At 44.7% G+C, this 26,170-nt stretch overlaps 1 protein-coding gene across 1 annotated transcript; it reads right to left on the bottom strand.

The window, feature by feature from the left end:
• Positions 1-278: 278 nt before the first annotated feature.
• On the bottom strand, positions 279-24,710 carry gtf2h1 (general transcription factor IIH, polypeptide 1). The gene is made up of 15 exons (XM_052480980.1): positions 24,517-24,710; positions 22,757-22,912; positions 19,123-19,315; positions 18,365-18,527; positions 18,062-18,155; positions 16,348-16,497; positions 15,987-16,066; positions 12,717-12,853; positions 12,537-12,624; positions 10,721-10,809; positions 8,133-8,250; positions 7,821-7,911; positions 7,590-7,705; positions 3,341-3,433; positions 279-1,990 (listed from the first exon to the last, which is right to left on the bottom strand). The coding sequence occupies exons 2-15, from the start codon at positions 22,908-22,910 to the stop codon at positions 1,904-1,906; spliced, it is 1,653 nt and encodes a 550-aa protein (XP_052336940.1). The 5' UTR covers positions 22,911-22,912; positions 24,517-24,710; the 3' UTR covers positions 279-1,903.
• Positions 24,711-26,170: the final 1,460 nt, after the last annotated feature.

Genomic DNA, 26,170 nt, shown 5'->3' with positions numbered 1-26,170 from the left:
TGAGATGAGGATAGGGCTGCTTCCTAAATGGCACTATATTCCTATATTCCCCATGTCGTGCACTACTTTTGACTAGAGTTCTATGTAGGGAATTGTATTTTTTATTTAACTAGGCAAGTCAGTTTAGAACAAATTCTTATTTACAATGACATGAGAGAAGCACTGCTTTACAGAGCTTATTTTCCTCTTGATTCAAAAGAAAGCCTCCCAGAATAGTAGTGATGATGTAAGATCTGTTTGCCTTTTAGGTCATAATGAATCAAAATTCAAAAAGGCACTCGCACATCAGCTATATTTATTTGCAGGTGCATGGTGACGTCACTGATTGAAACGCTATTAGCGCGCATCACCGCTAACTAGCTAGCCATTTCACATCCGTTACACATGGTAACAATTAAACACGTAAAAAAAAGAAACCCCCCCACTGCTCTGACACATAGGGAAAGCTTAATGAAGAGCAGAGATTCTAGTAAGAGCAGTGTGTGAGTTTCTTCTTTTCTCAGATAATACATCTGATCCAAGATCAGATGTGAATACGGCCCTGATGAGAGCCTATAGCCTTGTTAAACCACCAAACGTAACACATTTACTGTCGTCTTCATTCTGACCGTTGGGCATTTCTAAAGAATTTTAGACCACACAACTACATGCAAATCCTTCTGGGGTGTAGTTTCCCCCCCTAGCTACAGATCTAGGATCAGCTTCCCCTAAATTTAAAAAAATTCTGGAGAAAAGCAAATAATGATCTCAGATCAGTGTCTAGAGGCAGCTTCATCCTACACCTTCCACCCATAGATCATATACAACAGCCTCACCAACTACTAAAACAAAGAAACAAGCTAAAAACCAGAAGAAAAAAAAACATTAATATATTTCACTTTAATGTTTGAGTTAACATCCAGACGGTGTCTTCAGTGCAGCTAGAAACAGAACAGACATTACATACCAGTGCAGTTTTAAAGTGTGATTGGAGTCAACACCTCAAATAGCACCCTATTCAGTGCACTACTTTTGACCCAGGGCCAATTGGGCTCTGAGGGCCCTTGTCAAATGCTGTGCACTATCTAGGGAATAGCGTGCCCTATGGGACGTAGCCATACAGTAGACAAATGTCTTTACAGTATTGCTATATTCAGTTGCCTGACTGCCTGCCAGCCAGCCTCCATCCAACATAGACAGGTTCCCTGGACCCGGTCCTCAACTCTGGGGAAAAAGGCCTGGGAGGACTGGGGGAAAAAGGCCTGGGAGGACTGGGGGAAAAAGGCCTGGGAGGACTGGGGGAAAAGGCCTGGGAGGACTGGGGGAAAAGGCCTGGGAGGACTGGGGGAAAAGGCCTGGGAGGACTGGGGAAAGGGCGTGGCATCTGTACTGAGCTCTCCATCTTTCAGTCTCTGTACTGAGAGCATCTCACATTAAGTTAAGCTTCACATCACACAGTCCTTTTGCTTATAAAAATGTATTGTTATTTAACATAGTCTGTTCAGTTCCTGAGTTCCTTTTTTGACTTCCCATCTGAAGTCTGGTCGTTTTATACACATTTTTTAAAAAAAGAAGAAGTTTGCCTACGTTTGTTCAAACCTTATAGCAGAGAGTCATGACCCCAACATTTTCCCATGAATCCCATTCACTGAGGAAAACGCAAAAAAAAAAAAAAAAAAAAACTAATAAGAGTAATTTGTGATTGAGACCTAGTGAGTGTGTCAGTCTGATGGACCTGCTAAAACTCCACAGGTCCAACAGCAGCACCAGTCATCTCACCCCGGGGGGTGGAGTGGGGGACTATGCCATCTGTCTCTCCTCTGACACAGCAGACTGATAGGTAGAATAAAGTCTGTCCATCCATCTTGTACTCTTTCATTAATTCTTTCCATTCTCTCTGATAAAGCCATGCGTTTCTCCCCTCTCAGGTTTTCCTCATCATCCGACGCGTTTGCCAGGCGTGGAATTTATTGTAGGCCATCTGAAACATGTCCTCAAGGTGACCAGTAAGCTGTAGGAGAGATTTAAAACATCATATTCTGAGATGAAGAAATAATGTCCTGGAGCTCTCAAGGGTCACAGATAAAGACACCCTCTGTAGACCGTACACAAGGTTCTCTTTGAAAAGGTCAGTCTATAGTATTATCTAGAATATTTACCAGACACTTATCCAAAGCGACTTAGTTATGCATGCATACAGTTTCATAAAGGTGGCCCCAGGGGGAAATCAGAACACACAATCCTGACTTTGCCAGCACCATGCTCCACCAACTGGACCAGACAGTACCAACTGACCCAGACAGGACCTCTACCAACTCTGACACTATTAGATACCCAATATAAATAATGAGTCTCTAGGTGGGGCCACTATTAGCTACCTGATATAAATAATGAGTCTCTAGGGGGGGGGAAGACTATTAGCTACCTGATATAAATAATGAGTCTCTAGGTGGGGCCACTATTAGCTACCTGATATAAATAATGAGTCTCTAGGTGGGGCCACTATTAGCTACCTGATATAAATGAGTCTCTTGGGGGGGCACTATTAGCTACCTGATATAAATAATGAGTCTCTTGGGGGGGCCACTATTAGCTACCTGATATAAATAATGAGTCTCTAGGGGGGGGAGACTATTAGCTACCTGATATAAATAATGAGTCTCTAGGGGGAAGACTATTAGCTACCTGATATAAATAATTAGTCTCTTGGGGAGGGCCACTATTAGCTACCTGATATAAATAATGAGTCTCTAGGGGGGGAGACTATTAGCTACCAGATATAAATAATGAGTCTCTAGGGGGAGACTACTAGCTACCTGATATAAATAATGAGTCTCTAGGGGGGACTATTAGCTACCTGATATAAATAATGAGTCTCTTGGTGGGGGAGACTATTAGCTACCTGATATAAATAATGAGTCTCTAGGGGGAGACTTAGCTACCTGATATAAATAATGAGTCTCTAGGGGGGAGACTATTAGCTACCTGATATAAATAATGAGTCTCTAGGGGGGGGACTATTAGCTATCTGATATCTGGGGGGACTATTAGCTACCTGATATAAATAATGAGTCTCTTGGTGGGGGGAGACTATTAGCTACCTGATATAAATAATGAGTCTCTAGGGGGGGAGACTATTAGCTACCTGATATAAATAATGAGTCTCTAGGGGGGGGAGACTATTAGCTACCTGATATAAATAATGAGTCTCTAGGGGGGAGACTATTAGCTACCTGATATAAATAATGAGTCTCTAGGGGGGAAGACTATTAGCTACCTGATATAAATAATGAGTCTCTAGGGGGGGGAGACTATTAGCTACCTGATATAAATAATGAGTCTCTAGGGGGGGGGGGCTTACGTTAGTACTCATGTATTGACGCTGGACTTTCTCCTGGAAGGGGCGGAGCTTGGTCATCTGGAATCTCTCCAGGTTGGACCGCATCTTTACCACCTGACACACACACACACACACACACACACACACACACACACACGAGAAAAGACATGTAAGAGTCAATGGCGACAGAGTCAAAATGTTTTTTTTTTCTTCTGCAAAATAGTCTTCACTTGTTGCTATAGAGATGATAGAAAAGGTAGTAAGACTGCATGCAACTCCTTTCAAATTCATATTGACCCCATGACCCCATGGATGCAACGACAGACAACGCGTGATCTGCATCTTTCTCTTTCAAGATGATACGATACGCATCTAGACACACGGGCTCCGATTCAGGAACGATACGTAAAAATAAAAAATTAACGTTTTAAACAATTCGGTTTGATTAGAGAACGAATTGATTGTGACACGATTCGATGTTCTAACATTTGTTGCATAAACACATACATTTTCCATTCTACATTAAAATCTGCTGCTGTTGGATCCAAACGAGCCGGGCCTCTGGGCCAGATCCAAACGAGCAGACTGTGTGTGTGTGTGGGGCTGGTTCTGTCTGAGCAGACTGTGTGTGTGTGTGGGGGCTGGTTCTGTCTGAGCAGACTGTGTGTGTGTGTGGGGGCTGGTTCTGTCTGAGCAGACTGTGTGTGTGTGTGGGGGCTGGTTCTGTCTGAGCAGACTGTGTGTGTGTGTGGGGGCTGGTTCTGTCTGAGCAGACTGTGTGTGTGTGTGTGGGGGGCTGGTTCTGTCTGAGCAGACTGTGTGTGTGTGTGGGGGCTGGTTCTGTCTGAGCAGACTGTGTGTGTGTGTGTGGGGGCTGGTTCTGTCTGAGCAGACTGTGTGTGTGTGTGGGGGCTGGTTCTGTCTGAGCAGACTGTGTGTGTGTGTGGGGGCTGGTTCTGTCTGAGCAGACTGTGTGTGTGTGGGGGCTGGTTCTGTCTGAGCAGACTGTGTGTGTGTGTGGGGGCTGGTTCTGTCTGAGCAGACTGTGTGTGTGTGTGGGGGCTGGTTCTGTCTGAGCAGACTGTGTGTGTGTGTGGGGGCTGGTTCTGTCGGAGCAGACTGTGTGTGTGTGGGGGGCTGGTTCTGTCTGAGCAGACTGTGTGTGTGTGTGTGTGTGTGTGGGGGCTGGTTCTGTCTGAGCAGACTGTGTGTGTGTGTGTGTGTGTGTGTGTGTGGGGGCTGGTTCTGTCTGAGCAGACTGTGTGTGTGTGTGTGTGTGTGGGGGCTGGTTCTGTCTGAGCAGACTGTGTGTGTGTGTGGGGGCTGGTTCTGTCTGAGCAGACTGTGTGTGTGTGTGTGTGTGGGGGGCTGGTTCTGTCTGAGCAGACTGTGTGTGTGTGTGGGGGCTGGTTCTGTCTGAGCAGACTGTGTGTGTGTGTGGGGGGGCTGGTTCTGTCTGAGCAGACTGTGTGTGTGTGTGTGGGGGGCTGGTTCTGTCTGAGCAGACTGTGTGTGTGTGGGGGCTGGTTCTGTCTGAGCAGACTGTGTGTGTGTGGGCTGGTTCTGTCTGAGCAGACTGTGTGTGTGTGTGGGGGGCTGGTTCTGTCTGAGCAGACTGTGTGTGTGTGTGGGGGGGCTGGTTCTGTCTGAGCAGACTGTGTGTGTGTGTGGGGGGGCTGGTTCTGTCTGAGCAGACTGTTTGTGTGACTGTGTAAATTATGTATGTACTATGTAAGCACCTGAGCTGAGCCATAAGGGAGACTCTGCATCTACCACCACTATCAGATTAGAGCCATAATGGAGACTTGGCATCTTCCACCACTATCAGATTAGAGCCATAATGGAGACTTGGCATCTTCCACCCAATTATCAGATTAGGGCCAAAATGGAAACTAGGCATCTACCACCCCATTATCAGATTAGAGCCATAATGGAGACTAGGCATCTTCCACCCCATTATCAGATTAGGGCCAAAATGGAAACTAGGCATCTACCGCCCCACTACCAGATTAGAGCCCATAATGGAAACTAGACAACTACCACTGTCAGATTAAGGGGGGGGGGGCAATGTGGCCTGCTTTTTGTCCCCCCCACTTTGGTTCTGAAATCACCATCACCCACTAATTAACTTGTCAAGTTTACACGCTGGTAGACGTATCAATATTTAGAGTTTATAAACGATAAAATGATTATACATACACTCAAGGGCCAGTTTATTAGGTACACCACCCCATACACAAAAAAAAAATGGTTTGCTCCAACACAGTGAGTCACGTGGCCGTGGTTTACTATATAAAGCAGGCAGACGGGCATCCAGGTACTGTTTGATTGAATGTTGGAACCAGTGACCTAAGTGACCGAGCGCCGTATGATCCCCGGTTCCCGTATCTCGGAAACGACCTCCTGGGCTTTTCACGCACGACAGTGTCTAGGGTTTACTGAGAACAAAAAAAACATCCAGTCAGCGTCAGTCGTGTGGGTGAAAAACAGCTCGTTGATGAGAGGTGGAAGGAGAATGGCAGGAATCATGCAAGCTAACAGGCGGGCCCACAAACAGGCAAATTAAGGTGCAGCACAACAGTGGTGTGCAGAACGGCATCTCAGAACACACCCAACCCGACGGTCCTCGTCACGGATTGGCTATTGCAGCAGATGACCACACCGGGTTCCACTCCTATCAGCTAAAAACAAGAAGAAGCGGCTCCAGTGGGCAACGACATCACCAACACCACACAAATGACGAGTGGAACAACATAGCCTGGTCCGACAAACACCACTTCCTGTTGAGTCATGCTGATGGCAGAGTCAGGATTTGCAGAGGCAGCCGGAGACCAAGGCCACATCCTGCCCGGTGTCAACAGTACAGGCTGGTGGTGTAATGGTGTGGGGAATGATTTCCTGGAACACGTTAGGTCCCTTGATAACAATTGATTAACGGTTCCACGCCCCCAAGAATTCAGGCTGTTCTGGAGGCTAAGGGGGGGGTCCAACACAGTACTAGATGGGTGTACCTAATAAACTGACCACTGAGTTTATAACCCATCTCAAAACAGAATGGATTTAACCGTTTGTAAGTTCGCTGATCTTCACTCCCCTCGGTCAACACAGCGTGCCTCGCAAAGTGATCGCCGTCCTCGTTTAGAAAATTATCAACCTCACCATGTACATCTAAAAAATGACCATACACCGATTGTTTAAAGCAACAAAAAAATACCAAAACGATTGCGGATGGTGAACCTGAAAAAATGTAATCTATTGTAAGCCCCGTTCAGCAGGTAACCTATAGCCAGATGAGTTGTCTCTCCGGTAGCTTAGCTACTACTTTTACTTAAGTAAAACATGCTTTCTTTTTTTCGGCCATTTTTAATGCAGAAGGTGTAGTGGAGATGTGTAAGATCAGGCTATCTACCTGGCATTGGTAGGCACGCGATGCTGGGCACCGTGCAGTTTAGATCAGGCTACTGATATTGCCTTGGGTAGATCAGCTTGCAAAATGACTTGTAGATCAATGATAACACACTTAACTGCGTGGGTCCTTCTGTAGCTCAGTTGGTAGAGCATGGTGCTTGTAACGCCAGGGGAGTGGGTTCGATTCCCGGGACCACCCATACGTAGAATGTATGCACACATGACTGTAAGTCGCTTTGGATAAAAGTGTCTGCTAAAAGGCATATATATTGCTTAGTTCCACACCGATGGAGAGGGGATGCACCAGTTGGCACAAAAGATTAGGCATTTTCGGGATTTTTTTTTTTTTTTTATAAATAAATAAATAAATAAATAATAATAATAATAATAAAATGAACAAAACATTAGTGAAATCAGCACATCCTAATGTTTGAATCGATTTTCTGACCAATGCATGCTACATTTGGATCGGTTTGGGGTCCGCTGTACTGACGACCCACGCGATTCTAGACCGACCCACGCGATTCTAGACCGACCCACGCGATTCTAGACCGACCCACGCGATTCTAGACCGACCCACGCGATTCTAGACCGACCCACGCGATTCTAGACCGACCCACGCGATTCTAGACCGACCCACGCGATTCTAGACCGACCCACGCGATTCTAGACCGACCCACGCGATTCTAGACCGACCCACGCGATTCTAGACCGAGGGTTGCAGTAGATGGACGGTCAATGGATTTGGGAGCAGTTATATTCCTCCAGCAATATTCCTCAACCGTTTATCAAAACAGTGGTGGGGGTGGGCAGGTTTTGTTATCGTTTGAACTGCAGATCGCCCTCTTCAAGCAGTAGTCACCTTCTCTTCCAGGAAAAGTGTGTTGACAGGAAAACAGGACCAGAAGTGTCTCAGCAGCTCCCCAGCAGCCGTGTACAGATGCTTCAGCTCCCCCTGAACGTCATTGGGAACCATCTCTGTAAACCGAGGAAACAGAAGCGATAACATCCGTGTCGGTGACTGGCCGGAGCCGACAGGACTATTCATCAGGTAAATAAACTTGGAACGAAAGGGGTTCATCAGTAAACTCACGGTTAATGGCTTGCTGTGCTAATGCCTGCATGAGAACACCCCCTGGAGAGAGGGCGGCGATGGCACAACTGGCTGTACTGCTGGACATCACCTGTAAAAGGGAGGATTACGACTGTTAAAAAGACCTTTGGAACAAATATTTTTTTTTAAACACAGATTTCAACAGCAAACAGTATCTTTCAACCTCTCCTGCCTAGAACCTAAAATGTAAAAAAAAAAAAAAAAAAAAAAAAAACGAGCCTCTGACGCATGTTCATTTTCTTCAGTTCTGTTTCTCCGCTAATCTCGGGGAAACCCAGAGGGGTGTCTAACCTGAGTAAGGCAGGGTTTGTAGCTGGCTATTTCCTGCTTTATACAGTTGACAGAGTTGACGATGTCTTGACTGGTGGTGTACTGTTGGGGCAGGAGAGGCACGGGACCATGAGAGTACCTGCAAGAACAGACAGGTACATTTACAACATTACCGTTAGTTATCAAAAAGAAATGAGGACCAAGGCACTCTTCATATAATTAATTAAAATTGTATGGCATGTTCAAGAGAAACAGAGTTAAAAACAATATTGTGCTCATCCCTCACAGCAGTCAAGTAATGCATTCCATCAAGAGTTGCTCACAATCTGATTGGACTTGAACGACGAGGTCGGCAGGTAGCCTAGTGGTTAGAGTGTAGAGGTGGCAGGTAGCCTAGTGGTTAGAGTGTAGAGGTGGCAGGTGGCCTAGTGGTTAGAGTGTAGAGGTGGCAGGTGGCCTAGTGGTTAGAGTGTAGAGGTGGCAGGTGGCCTAGTGGTTAGAGTGTAGAGGTGGCAGGTGGCCTAGTGGTTAGAGTGTAGAGGTGGCAGGTGGCCTAGTGGTTAGAGTGTAGAGGTGGCAGGTGGCCTAGTGGTTAGAGTGTAGAGGTGGCAGGTGGCCTAGTGGTTAGAGTGTAGAGGTGGCAGGTAGCCTAGTGGTTAGAGTGTAGAGGTGGCAGGTAGCCTAGTGGTTAGAGTGTAGAGAGTGGTTAGAGTGTAGAGGTGGCAGGTAGCCTAGTGGTTAGAGTGTAGAGGTGGCAGGTAGCCTAGTGGCAGGTAGCCTAGTGGTTAGAGTGTAGAGGTGGCAGGTAGCCTAGTGGTTAGAGTGTAGAGGTGGCAGGTGGCAGGTAGAGGTGGCAGGTGGCCTAGTGGTTAGAGTGTAGAGGTGGCAGGTGGTAGGTGGCCTAGTGGTTAGAGTGTAGAGGTGGCAGGTGGCCTAGTGGTTAGAGTGTAGAGGTGGCAGGTGGCCTAGTGGTTAGAGTGTAGAGGTGGCAGGTGGCCTAGTGGTTAGAGTGTAGAGGTGACAGGTGGCCTAGTGGTTAGAGCGTTGGGCCAGTAACCGAAAGGTTGCTAGATCGAATCCCCGAGCTGACAATGTAAAAATCTGTCGTTCTGCCCCTGAAACAATATTGTGCTCATCCCTCACAGCAGTCAAGCCATGCATTCCATCAAGACTTGCTCACAATCTGATTGCAGCCACAACTAGATCTATAAATAATCACACTTGTATGCTATTGCCTAGCAATCAACATGTAAAATTGTTCAAACACCACTTTTAGGCTACAAGTCTCAGTCACAAGTGGCAGCCCCAGTAAGTGGCAGCCCCAGTAAGTGGCAGCCCCAGTAAGTGGCAGCCCCAGTAAGTGGCAGCCCCAGTAAGTGGCAGCCCCAGTAAGTGGCAGCCCCAGTAAGTGGCAGCCCCAGTAAGTGGCAGCCCCAGTAAGTGGCAGCCCCAGTAAGTGGCAGCCCCAGTAAGTGGCAGCCCCAGTAAGTGGCAGCCCCAGTAATCCCCTTTATGGTAGAGACCATGTGAACGAGAGGCTTTTAGAATCATAAACTCAAACCTGGGGTCATCGTTCACCGGCATGCTCTCCAGCCATTACCAACTCAAATAAACTAAATGAGATTGTGTTTTGGACTGAACGACAAGGTCGTTGGTTAGTGGTTAGAGCGTTGGGCCAGTAACCGAAAGGTTGCTGGATCGAATCCCCGAGCTGACAAGGTAAGAATCTGTGGTTCTGCCCCTGAACAAGGCAGTTTAACCCACTGTTCCTTGGCCATCATTGAAAATAACAATTTGTTCTTAACCGACTTGCCAAGTTAAATAAAGGTTTAAAAAAAAATATCTAATAATCTGTAAAGAAGAGCCATTCTTCCCATCACTAAAGTATGTGGGAGAACCAGGGTTGGGGTCAATTATTATTTTATTTAACTTGGCAAGTCAGTTAAGAACAAATTCTTATTTACAATGACTGCCTACACCGGTCGAACCCGGACGACACTGGGCCAATTGTGCGCCGCCCTACGGGACTCCCAATCACGGCCGGTTGTGATACAACCTGGATTTGAACCAGGATGTCTTTAGTGACGCTCCAGCACTGAGACGCAGTAACTTAGACCGCTGTGCCACTCAGGAGCCCAATTTGAATATACGGCAGTCAGTTCAGGAAGTGATTTTTTTTTTTAAATTATATAACTTTTAGATTTAAACAGCTTCTACTTTTCCGTTTATTGAGAAATCATTTAATCATTTTTTTCAATTATTGAATCGGAATTTAAATTTACTTCCTGAATTCACAGACTTCAAATCGACTGGACTCCATTCCTGGAGAGAACACAGACGACAACTTAGATACATTAATTTAAAAATGAGCCAGGGCCAGAGAGCCGAGCCAGGGCCAGAGAGCCGAGCCAGGGCCAGAGAGCCGAGCCAGGGCCAGAGAGCCGAGCCAGGGCCAGAGAGCCGAGCCAGGGCCAGAGAGCCGAGCCAGGGCCAGAGAGCCGAGCCAGGGCCAGAGAGCCGAGCCAGAGAGCACACTAGTTCCAAAGTACGGTGTCCATGAACAACCACAGAGAGAAAGCAGAGCACCCACTCAGTGATTTCGAACCCACCTGTCAGACTTCTTGAGGTTCAGAGCCACTGTCTTCTTCCCATTCTCCCTATGAAGGTCCTCGTACTCTATGACATCTTGTATTTTCACCTGAAACACACCACAGCTTTAATAACAAAAAGTGCCAACTCATCTTGGAAAGGAAACACACAGTTTGGCTCTCTGTACCATCATAAAGGGTAAGAGCCTATAGCCACAGCATGGCAGAGTGATGAATGTGTTTACTGTGAGTCAATGCTCATAATGTACACTGAACAACAAGACAAACAGAACATGTAATGTACTGGACCCATGTTACACAGCTATAATATACAGTATATACTGAACAACAAGATAAACAGAACATGTAATGTACTGGACCCATGTTACACAGCTATAATATACAGTATATACTGAACAACAAGACAAACAGAACATGTAATGTACTGGACCCATGTTACACAGCTATAATATACAGTATATACTGAACAACAAGACAAACAGAACATGTAATGTACTGGACCCATGTTTCACAGCTATAATATACAGTATATACTGAACAACAAGATAAACAGAACATGTAATGTACTGGACCCATGTTTCACAGCTATAATATACAGTATATACTGAACAACAAGACAAACAAACATGTAAGAACATGTATATGTACTGAACAACAAGACAAACAGAACATGTAATGTACTGGACCCATGTTTCACAGCTATAATATACAGTATATACTGAACAACAAGATAAACAGAACATGTAATGTACTGGACCCATGTTTCACAGCTATAATATACAGTATATACTGAACAACAAGATAAACAGAACATGTAATATGCTGGACCCATGTTTCACAGCTATAATATACAGTATATACTGAACAACAAGATTAAACAGAACATGTAATGTACTGGACCCATGTTACACAGCTATAATATACAGTATATACTGAACAATATAAAACGCAACAGGTAAAGTGCTGGACCCATGTTTCATGAGCTGAAATAAGATCCCAGAAATTTGCCATATGCACAAAAAATGATTATTTCTCTGAAATGTTGGGCACAAATTTGTTTACATCCCTGTTTGAGAACATTTCTCATTTGTCAAGATAATCCATCCACCTGACAGGTGTGGAATATCAAGACGTTGATTAAACAGCATGATCATTACACAGGTGCAGCTTGTGCTGGGGACAATAAAAGGCCACTAAGTTCTCACACAACGCCACAGCTGTCTAAAGTTTTGAGGGAGCGTGCAATTGGCATGCTGACTGCAGTAATGTCCACCAGAGCTGTTGCCAGATAATTTAATGTTAATTTCTCTACCATAAGCCACCTCCAATGTATTTTTTTTTAAGAATTTGGCAGTACGTCTAACCAGGGGGGGGCAGTTTTTTTTTTATATCAACATTGTGAACAGAGGTGGCAGTGGAGTTATGGTATAGGCCGGCATAAATTAACGACAACGAACATAATTGCATTTTATTGATTCCAATTTGAATGCACAGAGATACCGTGACGAGACCCTGAGGCCCATTGTCGAAGGAGATATGATGCACTGCATGAGGCAATGGTGGTTCTGATCCACGCCCCTACTTAAAAATAAACAAGGTACCTGTATTCACAGTCAAGTGAAATCAATAGATTAGGGCCGATTGAATTTATTTCAATTGACCGATTTCCTTCTATAAACTGTAACTCAGTAAAATCGTAGAACATTTTTTGCATGTTGCATTTATAATTTTGTTCAGTATATTTATAAAAGCTCAGGGCTTAAACAAGCCTTTATCTTGTATGATTTGCCTTCACAGTAAGAGAGAATCATCATACCTTCTTAATGGGTGGTTGGAAGAAGTCCGAATCCCTAGAGTTTCCATCTGTACTGCTAGTCTCACAGGCCTGACCGTTAGGAGCATCCCTATGGAGACAGACAGCTAGGTTAGCACACGGGTCTGCAGTGAAAACGACAGAGAAGATCTCTTTTGAGAATGTACTTAATCGTCAACTCACGCTTTCTTTCCGGAGCCTGCTGCCAGCACCATGGTACTGTGGTGGTTGAACCTCTTGATTATGGCAGAGTTACTGTTCTCCTTCACGGTCTTGTTAGTATTGGACGTAGAAGGTGCTGAGGAGTTAGACCCATAACCCTGGAGAGAGGACAGTGATTAGTGACACATCGAGTTAGACCCATAACCCCAGGGAGAGGACAGTGATTAGTGACACGTCGAGTTAGACCCATAACCCCGGAGAGAGGACAGTGATTAGTGACACATCGAGTTAGACCCATAACCCTGGAGAGAGGACAGTGATTAGTGACACATAGTTAGACCCATATTAGACCCATAACCCTGGAGAGAGGACAGGACAGTGATTAGTGACACGTCGAGTTAGACCCATAACCCCGGAGAGAGGACAGTGATTAGTGACATGTCGAGTTAGACCCATAACCCTGGAGAGAGGACAGTGATTAGTGACACGTCGAGTTAGACCCATAACCCTGGAGAGAGGACAGTGATTAGTGACACGTTAGACCCAGTTAGACCCATAACCCTGGAGAGAGGACAGTGATTAGTGACACATCGAGTTAGACCCATAACCCTGGAGAGAGGACAGTGATTAGTGACACATCGAGTTAGACCCATAACCCCGGAGAGAGGACATACTGATTAGTGACACATCGAGTTAGACCCATAACCCCGAGAGAGAGGACATACTGATTAGTGACACGTCGAGTTAGACCCATAACCCTGGAGAGAGGACATACTGATTAGTGACACGTCGAGTTAGACCCATAACCCTGGAGAGAGGACAGTGATTAGTGACACGTCGAGTTAGACCCATAACCCCGGAGAGAGGACAGTGATTAGTGACACGTCGAGTTAGACCCATAACCCCGGAGAGAGGACATACTGATTAGTGACACGTCGAGTTAGACCCATAACCCTGGAGAGAGGACAGTGATTAGTGACACATCGAGTTAGACCCATAACCCTGGAGAGAGGACATACTGATTAGTGACACGTCGAGTTAGACCCATAACCCCGGAGAGAGGACATACTGATTAGTGACACGTCGAGTTAGACCCATAACCCTGGAGAGAGGACAGTGATTAGTGACACGTCGAGTTAGACCCATAACCCTGGAGAGAGGACAGTGATTAGTGACACGTCGAGTTAGACCCATAACCCCGGAGAGAGGACAGTGATTAGTGACATAACCTGGAGAGAGGACAGTGTTAGTGACCCATAACCCCGGAGAGAGGACAGTGATTAGTGACACGTCGAGTTAGACCCATAACCCCAGGGAGAGGACATACTGATTAGTGACACGTCGAGTTAGACCCATAACCCCAGGGAGAGGACATACTGATTAGTGACACGTCGAGTTAGACCCATAACCCCAGGGAGAGGACATACTGATTAGTGACACGTCGAGTTAGACCCATAACCCCAGGGAGAGGACATACTGATTAGTGACACGTCGAGTTAGACCCATAACCCTGGAGAGAGGACATACTGATTAGTGACCCTGGAGAGAGGACATACGATTAGTGTTAGACCCCCAGGACAGTGATTAGTGACACGTCGAGTTAGACCCATAACCCCTGGAGAGAGGACAGTGATTAGTGACACATCGAGTTAGACCCATAACCCCGGAGAGAGGACATACTGATTAGTGACACGTCGAGTTAGACCCATAACCCCGGAGAGAGGACAGTGATTAGTGACACGTCGAGTTAGACCCATAACCCCGGAGAGAGGACAGTGATTAGTGACACATCGAGTTAGACCCATAACCCCGGAGAGAGGACAGTGATTAGTGACACATCGAGTTAGACCCATAACCCTGGAGAGAGGACAGTGATTAGTGACACGTCGAGTTAGACCCATAACCCCAGGGAGAGGACATACTGATTAGTGACACGTCGAGTTAGACCCATAACCCCGGAGAGAGGACATACTGATTAATATGAGCCATTAGCAGAAGATTTTATCCAAAGCCACCTGGTCATATGTGCATATATTTTACATATGTTAGCCTCAGCGGGAATCAAACCCACAACCCTTGCTCTACCAACAGAGCCACAGAGGACCAACTGTTTCCCACCTTATGGGTAAGGATTTATTTTTATTCTTTTTCCCTTTTTTGGGGTTTCCAATTGGGTAGTTACAGTCTTGTCTGTACGGGAGTTGCAGCAATGAGACTCGGGAGGTGAAGGTCGAGAGCCGCGCGTCCTCTGAAACACAACCCAACCACACCGCTTCTTGACAACGCACGCTTATCCTGGAACCCAGTCGCCCCAATGTGTCTGAAGAAACAACGTACACCTGCCGACCGCATCAGCGTGCATTGCGCCCGGCCCGCCACAGGATTTGCTAGAGCGTGACGGGACAAGGACATCCCTGCCGGCCAAACCCTCCCCTAACACGGACGACGCTAGGCCAATTGTGAGCCGTCCCATGGGTCTACCGGTCGCGACAGAGCCTGGACTCGAACCATGATCTCTAGTGGCACAGCCTAGGACCAATGCACCTCTCGGGATGACCAAAGGTTAAGAATTGGAGGGTGAACTGGCAGGCAGCATTAGAAGGTGAATGAATTCTCACAACCTCCCCGACGTTCAACAAAATACCACCTGGATTCTGTGGTGTCCCAAGATTATAAGCGGGGATGTGAAAACGGCACCAAAGAGTGAAACAGTGAGGTACCATCTGTGGTCTGTTACTTGTCTAACAGAACACAGAGGGTGTCCTTTAATGGAAGCCTCTCCTGCAAAATCCAGGTAGAGTCAGGCATTCCACAGGGCAGCTGTCTAGGCCCCAAACTTTAAAAAAAAATATATATATATTCCCTTATGACCAGCGTGCCACTGGCACTGAGTAAAGCCCGTGTGTCTAAGTATGCCGGTGACGCAACACTATACACGTCAGCTACCACAGCAACTTAATTGACTGTAGCAATTACCAAAGAGCTGCAGTCAGTTCCAGAATGGGTGCCAAGAAAAAGGCTAGTCCCAAATATTTCAAAAAGTAAAAGCTTTGTATTTGGGACAAATCGTTAACTAAACCTCAACTAAAACTTGTAATAAATAAAATGTTGAAATTGATCAAGTTGAGGCGGCTAATCTGCTTGGAGAAACCCTGGATTGTAAATTGTAGGGATGTATTCATTTGCAAAAACCGTTGCAAAAATAAATAAATTAAGAGTTTCTTTTGGACGAATTCAGGTAGATCCTTTTTGGTTCCTAATGGTGTAAAGTGCCCAATAACGTAACATCACCTCATCTAACGACTTATCCTCCAGTGACAGCAGGTCCACCATTGGGTTCTTCACTCCTTGGAACACCATGGACTTCAGGCCTGCCGAATATGGAAAAGCACAGAAATTAAAACCGACACTAATCATTGCAGCATCATTATATTGGTATCGCTCTCTTGCAGTATGCTTTAGGTGTAGATGGTAGAGGCTTTACACACACACAACTAATATAATAAAAGGAGCTGGACATTTTTTTTTACCCAATCCAGGAAATGAGTAGACATTCCCTTATCTCTATGAACAAAAAAAAATCATCTAACTTTCTAAACCAGAAGACTATAAACCCATTGACTGCTGTCCTCCGAGTGAGAAGTGATTGTACCCTTCTCGTCCTGCTTTGCACACTCTGAGAAGATGTCTTGCAGGCCCGTGTTGATGCGATCTCGGTGGAAGTAGTGGGACTGGAAGAACCGCGTCCAGAACTCCTTCTCTGTCATGTCATGAGGAACATTCTCACCATACTTCTGTTTCACTGGAAGGAAACGTTAAGTGAGTCAATGACAGGACAATATAGGACACTAGTGCGAAGCAAAAAAAAATTTGACCACTGAACCAGGGTCTGTAGTGACACCTCTAGCACTGAGATACAGAGATACAAAAAAAAAAAGCATGGCTCTGTTTGAATACATAATACATCATTCCTCCTTATTTTATGTACATCACTGATCTGGTTGGATACCGTCCCTTATCCAATCATTTACTGATCAGGGATAACTAAGGAAGTGAAGAAGGCTGCATTCGAAGGGTACATACACAGAGGACACAACACATTAGCAACACCTGCTTGTTCCATGACAGACTGACCAGGTGAAAGCTATGACCCCTTATTGATGTCACTTGTTAAATCCACTTCAAATCCGTGTAGATTTTTTTTTTTTTTTTTTTAACCTTTATTTTACTAGGCAAGTCAGTTAATAACAAATTCTTATTTTCAATGACGGCCGAGGAACAGATGAAGGAGAGGAGACAGGATAAAGAAGGATTTTTAACCCTTGAGACGAGTGTGTGTGTGTGTGTGTGTGTGTGTGTGCCATTCAGGAGGTGAATGGGCAAGACAAAATATTCAAGTGCCTTTGAACAGGAGCACCGGTTTGAGTCAGTCAAGAACTGCAACGCTGCTGGGTTTTCGCTCAACAGTTTCCCGTGTGTATTAAGAACGGTCAACAACCCAAAGGACACGCAGACAACTTGAACACAACTTTGGGAAGCATTGGCATCAACATGGGCCACTTGACACCTTGTAAAGTCCATGCCCGGACTAATTGAGGGTGTTCTGAGAGTAAAATGGGGCGCAACTCAATATTAGGAATATCCTGATGTTTTGTACACTCAGTGTATATAATATAAATATATGTGTATATAATATAAATATATGCGTATATAATATAAATACATGCCATTTAGCAGACGCTTTTTCTTCTTCTACCCCAATTTCGCGGTATCCAATTGTTGGTAGCTACCATCTTGTCTCATCGCTACAACTCCCGTACGGGCTCGGGAGAGACGAAGGTCGAAAGTCACGCACCCTCCGCAACACAACCCAAACAAGCCGCACTGCTTCTTTAACACAGCGAGCCTCCAACCCGGAAGCCAGCCGCACCAATGTGTCGGAGGAAACACCGTGCACCTGGCAACCTTGGTTAGCGCGCACTGCGCCCGGGCCCGCCAGTAGAGTCGCTGGTGCGAGATGAGACAAGGATATCCCTTCCGGCCAAACCCTCCCTGACCCGGACGACCAATTGTGCGTCGGCCCACGGACCTCCCAGTCGCGGCCGGCTGCGACAGAGCCTGGACGCGAACCCAGTCTCTGGTGGCACAGCTAGCACTGTGCCATAGTCCACTGTGCCACCCGGGAGGCTGTAGCAGACACTTTTATCCAAAGCAACTTAGTCGGGCATGCAGACATTTATTGGAACAGTATTCTAACAGGGCCCAAAGTTCCATCATTACGGGTCGACCACCAAGTAGGTAATGTGACAACCTCGTTTTCAACTCTTCCCATTGGTTTCCATGACCGAGAATCCGAGGTGTCTTACCTGCAGGGTACGTTCTGAAGATTGACTCGATAATGTCGGATGTAAGGTTGTATCTAAGGCCGTTACAGCCATCTGTCTGGGGCCGGATGTCCGCCTGAAATAACACAAGAGGCTTTATCCATCCACAATCCCCGTTTGGAGTGGCATCAGCATGGGCAAGACAAGATACAGGACACTGGGACAGTTTGACCATGGGAAACATCGGTTTTATTCCCTTTATAGTGCACTACTATGGGTTAAAACCATTGGGGGGGGATATGTGCCATTTGGGACACAACTCATCATTAAATCACATGAGCTCACCAAGAAGGCTGCCGAGATGCCCACTTCCTGCTTGTTGTTGGAGAGGGAGTGGTCCACGTTGTTTATGCTCAGCCGATTGGCCCAGAACTCCTCAGCGCTGATCACCTGACACACCACCAGATCCTTGTACAGCTGGAACAGCACCGGATCTTCCTGTAACATTCTAGAGAGAGGAGAAAACAATACATCACAAACAGCCTTTCGGTTGGTTATTCACTTAGCACACACACACACACACACACACACACACACACACACACACACACACACACACACACATAAATGTTTGTCATTTAGCAGACGCTCTTATCCAAAATGTTTTTTACATTAGAGCATTTGTCGCTCAGTGAGACAACATACACCACTCGTAGTGGGTGGGGCGGACTGGGACTTATTTAACACGCTCTTTAAAGAGGTAGGGTGTCAGTGGTTTTAGGGAGATGGGCAGGCAATAAGATATTCTAGTCAGAAATCATGATCACAACGTTCTAAGAGTAAATATTAGCTGCCATTTTCTTTTGCAATCTAGTTAAGGATAAGTGGCGCTGGAATCTTTCCGTGATGTTGAAAACTATGGAGATCGAGGGTGTATTCATTAAAATCGCACAACATTGCAAAAATGTTTTGCAACGAACAGAAGTATTTCTAAAAATGGACAAATTCAGGTAACTCCCTACCTGTTTGGTACCGTTTGGCTTCTGGTGAATACTTCACAGTGACCGAGAAAGTTAAGGGGATCCGTGTAATTTGTCCCTCACCTGTTCTTCTCCTCCAGTTCCTTGTTAGCCCTCTTCTTGAATTTGGGCAGCAGCTGCTGGAGGAGGTCCTTGGCTGCATCGCGGTCTTTCAGGGCAGTGCTCTCGTTGGAGAAGTGGAGGTTGGTGCTCTCCCCTGTGTGTAGGACCAACTGTAGCTGAATCTTGGCCTTGCCGTCTGGGCTGATTTTCTGACCTGCACAGGGTTGGGAGAAAAAAAAGGGGGGGGGAGTCTTAGGTCTTACTACTAAACATCTAAACAAATCAATGCAACCATTCATAACAAGGAACCTCTCATTACCCCCTTTTCACAGTACTGTGCTTTAAAATGTTATTTCCACATCATGGCTGGCCATGCTTTCCACCTACCCCTACACCGACCACCTGCACTGTACCCTCCACAGCAACTCGCCCAAGCCTCCCCCGTTTCTCCTACAGACCTATATCTATCCTACCCTGCCTTTCTAAGGTCTTCGAAAGCCAAGTTAAACAGATCACCGACCATTTCGAATCCCACCGTACCTTCTCTGCTATGCAATCTGGGTTCAGAGCCGGTCATGGGTGCTCAAGGTCCTAAACGACATCGATAAGAGACATTACTGTGCCGCTGTATTCATCGACCTGGCAAAGGCTTTCGACTCTGTCAATCACCACATTCTTATCGGCAGACGCAACAGACTTGGTTTCTCAAATGATTGCCTCGCCTGGGTCACCAACTACTTCTTTCGATAGAGTTCAGTGTGTCAAACCGGAAGGCCTGTTGTCTGGACCTCTGGCAGTAGTCTCTATGGGGGTGCCACAGGGTTCAATTCTCGGGCCGACTCTCTTCTCTGTATACATAAATGATGTCGCTCTTGCTGCGGGTGATTCCCTGATCCACCTCTACTCAGACGATACCATTCTGTATACTTCTGGCCCTTCTTTGACACTGTGTTAACTAACCTCCAGACGAGCTTCAATGCCATACAACTGTCCTCCGTGACCTCCAACTGCTCTTAAATGCAAGTAAAACTAAATGCATGCTCTTCAACCGATCGCTGCCCGCACCTGCCCGTCTAGCATCACTACTCTGGAATGGTTCTGACCTAGAATATGTGGACAACTACAAATACCTAGGTATCTGGTTTGACTGTAAACTCTCCTTCCAGACTCACATGAACTTCTCTAGGGCAGGGGGCGGCATTGGGAATTTTGGATGAAAAGCCATAAAAGCTAGAATATGCACATAATTAGTGGATTTGGATAGAAAACACTGAAGTTTCTAAAACTGTTTGAATGATATCTGTGAGTATAACAGAACTCATATGGCAGGCAAAAACCTGAGAAAAATCCAACCAGGAAGTGGGAAATCTGAGGTTTGTAGTTTTTCAACTGTTGCTTTATCGAATACAGTGTCTATGGGGTCATCTTGCACTTCCTAAGCCTTCCACTAGATGTCAACAGTCTTTAGAACGTTGTTTCAGGCTTCTATTGTGAAGTGGGGCTGAATGAGGGGGGAAGGAGTCAGAGGTCTGGCAGCAGCCACGAGCTCAGTCTCGCACACTCACATGATAGTTAGCTTGCATTCCATTGCATTTCTGAAGACAAAGGAATTCTCCGGTTGGAACATTATTGAAGATTAATGTTAAAAACATCCTGGTTGATTCTGTACATCGTTTGACATGTTTCTACGGACTGTAACGGAATTTTTGGACTTTGTCTGCTCCTAGTGAACGCGCTTCGTAAGTTTGGATTTGTTTACCAAACGCGCTAACAAAAGAAGCTATTTGGACATAAATGGACATTATCAAACAAAACAAACATTTATTGTGAAACTGGGATTCCTGGGAGTGCATTCAGAGGAAGATCAGCAAAGGTAGGTGAATATTTAGAATGCTATTTCTGACTTCTATTGAAGCCAACATGGCGGATATCTGTTTGGCTTGATTTGTCGTCTGAGCGCCGTACTCAGATTATTGGATGGTTTGCTTTTTCCGTAAAGTGTTTTTGAAATCTGACACAGCGGTTGCATTAAGGAGAAGTGTATCTATAAATCCGGGCATAGTTGTATCTTTTAGCAATGTTTATTATGAGTATTCCTGTAAATTGATGTGGCTCTCTGCAAAATCACCAGGTGTTTTGTAACTACTGAATATAATGCGCCAATGTAAACTCAGATTTTTGTATATAAATATGAACTTTACCGAACAAAACATACATGTATTGTGTAACATGAAATCCTATGAGTGTCATCTGATGAAGATCAAAGGTTAGTGATTCATTTGATCTATATTTCTGCTTTTTGTGACTTTTCTCTTTGGCTGGAAAAATGGCTGTGTTTTTCTGTGACTTGGCTCTGACCTAAACATAATCGTTTGGTTTGCTTTCGTTGTAAAGCCTTTTTGAAATCGGACAATGTGGCTGGATTTACAACAAGTGTATCTTTAAAATGGTGTAAAATACATGTATGTTTGCGGAATTTTAAATATGGGATTTCTGTTGTTTTGAATTTGGCGCCCTGCAGTTTCACTGGCTGTTGACAGGTGGGACGCTACCGTCCCACGTACCCTAGAGAGGTTAAGCATCTTCAATCCAAAATGAAATCTAGAATCGGCTTCCTATTTCGCAACAAAGCCTCCTTCACTCATGCTGCCAAACATACCCTAGTAAAACTAACTATCCTACTGATCCTCGACTTCGCCGATGTCATCTACAAAATAGTTTCCAATACTCTACTCAGCAAATTGGATGCAGTCTATCACAGTGTCATCCGTTTTGTCACCAAAACCCCACATAATGCCTATCACTGCGACCTGTATGCTCTCGTTGGCTGGCCCTCGCTTCATACTCGTCACCAAACCCACTGGCTCCAGGTCATCTACAAGTCTTTGCTAGGTAAAGCCCAGCCTTATCTCAGCTCACTGGTCACCATAGCAGCACCCACCCGTAGCACCCGCTCCAGCAGGTATATCTCACTGGTCACCCCCAAAACCAATTCCTACTTTAGCCGCCTTTCCTTCCAGTTCTCTGCTGCCAATGACTGGAACAAACTGCAAAAATCACTGAAGCTGGAGACTCATATCTCCCTCGCTAGCTTTAAGCACCAGCTGTCAGAGCAGCTCAGATCACTGCACCTGTACATAGCCCATCTGTAAACAGCCCATCTATCTACCTCATCCACATACTGTATATAGTTATTTATTTATCTTGCTCCTTTGCACCCCAGTATCTCTACCTGCACATTCATCCTCTGCACATCTATCACTACCGTGTTTAATTGGTATATTGTATTTACTTCACCACCATGGCCTATTTATTGCCTTAACTCCATTATCCTACCTCATTTGCCCTCACTGTATATAGACTTTTCTACTGTGTGCTTGTTTATTCCATGTTTAACTCCGTGTTGTTGTTTGTGTCGAACTGCTTTGCTTTATCTTGGCCAGGTCACAGTTGTAAATGAGAACTTGTTCTCAACTAACCTACCTGGTTAAATAAAGGTGAAATAAATAAAAATAAATAAAAAAAATATATATTTTTTTTTGTTTAATCAGAAACCATGATGGGTGTGTAGCCAGCAGATAGACTTTCACAACACTGAGCCAAGCCAAAGTGTTGTGTGAGCTGTTCTGCCGGTAGCCTGGTACTCAGCACTTACAGCGTATGTCAGCATACAGGTGGCTGACGGTGAAACGGTCTTTCCCCTCTGGTCCCCAGGCTATCCTCTCTGCCATCAGGTAGAGGGTCCCGTCCTGCTTCCTCTGTCGGACCCTCTTCACCACCAGCAGCACCTCCTCCGACAACGCTGCCATGGCTGCGAGGGAGAGAAGAGGGGTAGAATATGCATATTTAGTGGTAAGGTAAAGGTAAACCGAACAAAAATATAAAACGCAACATGTAAAGTGTTGGTCCCATGTTCGTGAGCTGAAATAAAAGACCCCAGAGATGTATGTAATGTAAACGTGCCAGCCCAGGATCTCCACACCTGGCTTATTCACCAGCGAGATTGTCTGACCAGCCATCTGGACAGTTTATTAAACTATGGGTTTGCACAATTGAAGAATATCTGCAAACTGTCTCAGTTTGACGAGCACGCAGATCTTCACCAGGGTCTTACCCTGACTGCAGTTTGGCGTCCGTAACTGACTTCAGTGGGAAAAATGCTCAGCTTCCGATGGCCACTGGCACACTGGAGAAGTGTGCTCTTCATGGATGAACACCAGTTTCAACTGTACCGTCAATTTGATTGATACTTAAACCATTGGCTCAAATCTAGGTCATACCTTTTTAGATTGATAAAAATAAACAACTATGGAAGAAAGAAAATAATAATTTACTTCTCTCATTGACATCACAAAACCCGGCCTGGTCTGTTTTGCAAGAGTTCCCGGTTCTCACTATGTTGCAGTCTGCACTAAGACTATGTAGGGTCCAGTGGGTTAAAACACGCGTTGGTGACGAAATGTCACTTCCCTTTGTCTTGATATTTTATAACAAATATCATAATTAAAATGTTCTGAATCGTTCAGTGGGGTCTTTCTCTCAGGTATCATTAGCATTTTATCCCAAAAGTCGGATTTCGTAACCGAAGTAACGTTACATCCGTGACTGTTGACATCGACGCAGGTTTCTTATGCAGGTTGCTCGAAAAAAAAAAAAAAACTATAATTTTCCATGTTGCTGTTGTCGTCTTCATAGTTGTTTCTGCGAGTCGCAAACACCCAAATTTGCATGACAGGAGCTGAATTAAATATAAAATGCTTGGTAAAGTTACACGTTCAGTGCTCCGTTTACATCTCAGAGACAGGATTGTTTTTGTGAGTAATCTTCGGAAAAATAACAGAATATTTCGAATTCATATGAAAAGCGTATACTAAAATACATAAATACTACCTGTTTATTTGTTTATCATATATAGTCTTATGTCCTGCGGATCCGATTAGACAGATGATTAGTTCAACGGGAAAGTGAGCCTGCCAGGTAGTCTGTATTTATTGCACCGAATCCAGACAAACTGACGCGATGCTATTTTTTTCTCTCTCTGGCCTCCATTGATGTAGTCACCCTAATTCTAGTCATCCTACAAAAAAAAGGTACAAACTCAAACTTGTTGAACAGACGATAGAGATATGTTTGCATCATTGGTTTTCTTAAAAGTTATCATCTACACAATTAAAATATTTGACCCATTGATCAAAAGATGCGTTTTTAAAAATTGGACACTCTGCACTATGTTGCAAATGCACCCAATTAACAACCAGCTGTTACGTTACAAAATGCTTAGCATATGCATATTTTAGCACACCAAAACCGGACAGAGTGTCGACTGTTGAGCTCGCTAATGCTAACGAGCTAGGTGGCTAACTCAGACTTGTCAAGAAAAGTCCATGTGACGTTCGCTAAATCAATCATAATTACCTCAAACTCCAACGCTGTTGCAGGTGATATATTGGCTTCGTGTTGTGCCGATGTGAAGCATACAATTTATTTAAAAGGGTAATTGTTATTTAAACGCGATATTTATGATAAAACTGTGCCCACTTGTACTTCGTGCTCCTCCATCGATACCGCTGCCAAGTTGTGCAACATTTAAATTCCTCCGGTGAAACAACAAGCGAAGTCTAAAAATGCAATTTATATAGTTTCAATATATTTAGGTGAACATTAGCTACATCTTGAAACGAGAGACACATTCATTCAAATACAATTGGCAAAAACAAAATATAGATTTATTTTATTACTGTCAGTGAGAGGATCTCTGGAAATGACAGATAGGTAGCCAGTTGGTTACATTCAACAACATCCGTATAGAAACAGCTGATCAAAAATAGTTGGTGGAGTGAGTGCTTAAATATTGTATTGTATTGTGTAGCCTAATTTTGTCTTGTGCAATTTTGACGTCAATGTATTGGAATAGGTAATCAATGTTGCAGATTTCAGTGAGTAATCTGCGATTGCTACATACATTTTGGGATATTTAAATGGATGATATACCTATAGATTCTTGAAAAATATTACTTATTCCATTGCTTGTAAACTTACAGTGTATAGCTTCAAAACATAGTTACAATTATAATTTTGATGTCATGGATGGTCAGTCCTTGCATCTATAGCTTTGTATATGAGGGTGGTTTAATTTCTCTAGCCCCATCCCTCCTATTTTTATTTTCAAAAAAGGGGTTACAATTGTTACTGTTTGAATTGCGGGATTGCCCCTTATAATAGACGCAGTTATATAATATGCCGGCCGCGTCCCGCCCCCCGGGATCCAATTTCTGCAGAACTGAAGATCTGAATCACGTTCTGCGCACGTGTGACTTTCTTTGCCTCTACATTATGTTTGTAACTCACATTTCTCACTCTCGATCATGAATGATAATTATAACATTTGTACTGGTGACACGTCATCTGCATATATTTTACCTAGTGGTGAGCGCTGTTTAGTTTCCCCAGATGAGAGAAAAATGTAACCATTTGCACAATCATCCTAACATCTTTTATGAAATGGTGTGGTGTTTTTTTTCTTTTTCTTACAGTAACGTTAAACTATGGCATTACATTGGGTTCTGTTATGTACAATATTATCACTATGTGATCTTGTAGACATTGATTCAGCGTTGATCTAGTAAACAAGCCCCATTCTTTAGAGTAACACGTTCTCTGAACAGTTGAAGGAGTAGTGCAGAGACTGTTTGTAAAGTACATGCTCGTGCACAGAAGCATCAGGACCCTTAGCAGCCACTCTGTATAAAGGCTATAATCTAATTAGTTCTAATTAGTTCTTTAATCCAAGATTTCCAACACAAGTCACACATCACTGCAACACACAACAAATAATAAAACGAGAAAGAAAATGCCTTAATGCTTTTTAATTAAGTTTAATATGTTTGCATTGAAAAGCTAGACAAATGCATATGTAACAGTATAACTTTAGACCGTCCCCTCGCCCATACCCGGGCGCAAACCAGGGACCCTCTGCACACATCAACAACAGACACCCACGAAGCATCGTTACCCATCGCTCAACAAAAGCCAAGGCCCATGCAGAGCAAGGGGAACTACTACTTCAAGG

This window comes from Oncorhynchus keta, chromosome 26 (assembly GCF_023373465.1).
Source record: "Oncorhynchus keta strain PuntledgeMale-10-30-2019 chromosome 26, Oket_V2, whole genome shotgun sequence".
NCBI classification, from domain to species: Eukaryota; Metazoa; Chordata; class Actinopteri; order Salmoniformes; family Salmonidae; genus Oncorhynchus; species Oncorhynchus keta.
The sequence above is the reverse complement of the archived record's forward strand: the minus strand, read 5'-3'. Positions and strand labels throughout refer to the sequence as shown.

Excerpts from the sequence above, each read along its gene's own strand:
- gtf2h1 (XM_052480980.1), bottom strand. The coding sequence starts at position 22,910 with ATGGCAGCGTTGTCGGAGGAGGTGCTGCTGGTGGTGAAGAGGGTCCGA. Across the intron at positions 19,316-22,756 it reads CCTGTATGCTGACATACGCT|GTCAGAAAATCAGCCCAGAC; the intron begins GTAAGTGCTGAG and ends AACCCTGTGCAG. Across the intron at positions 16,067-16,347 it reads TGCAAAGCAGGACGAGAAGG|GCCTGAAGTCCATGGTGTTC; the intron begins GTACAATCACTT and ends CATATTCGGCAG.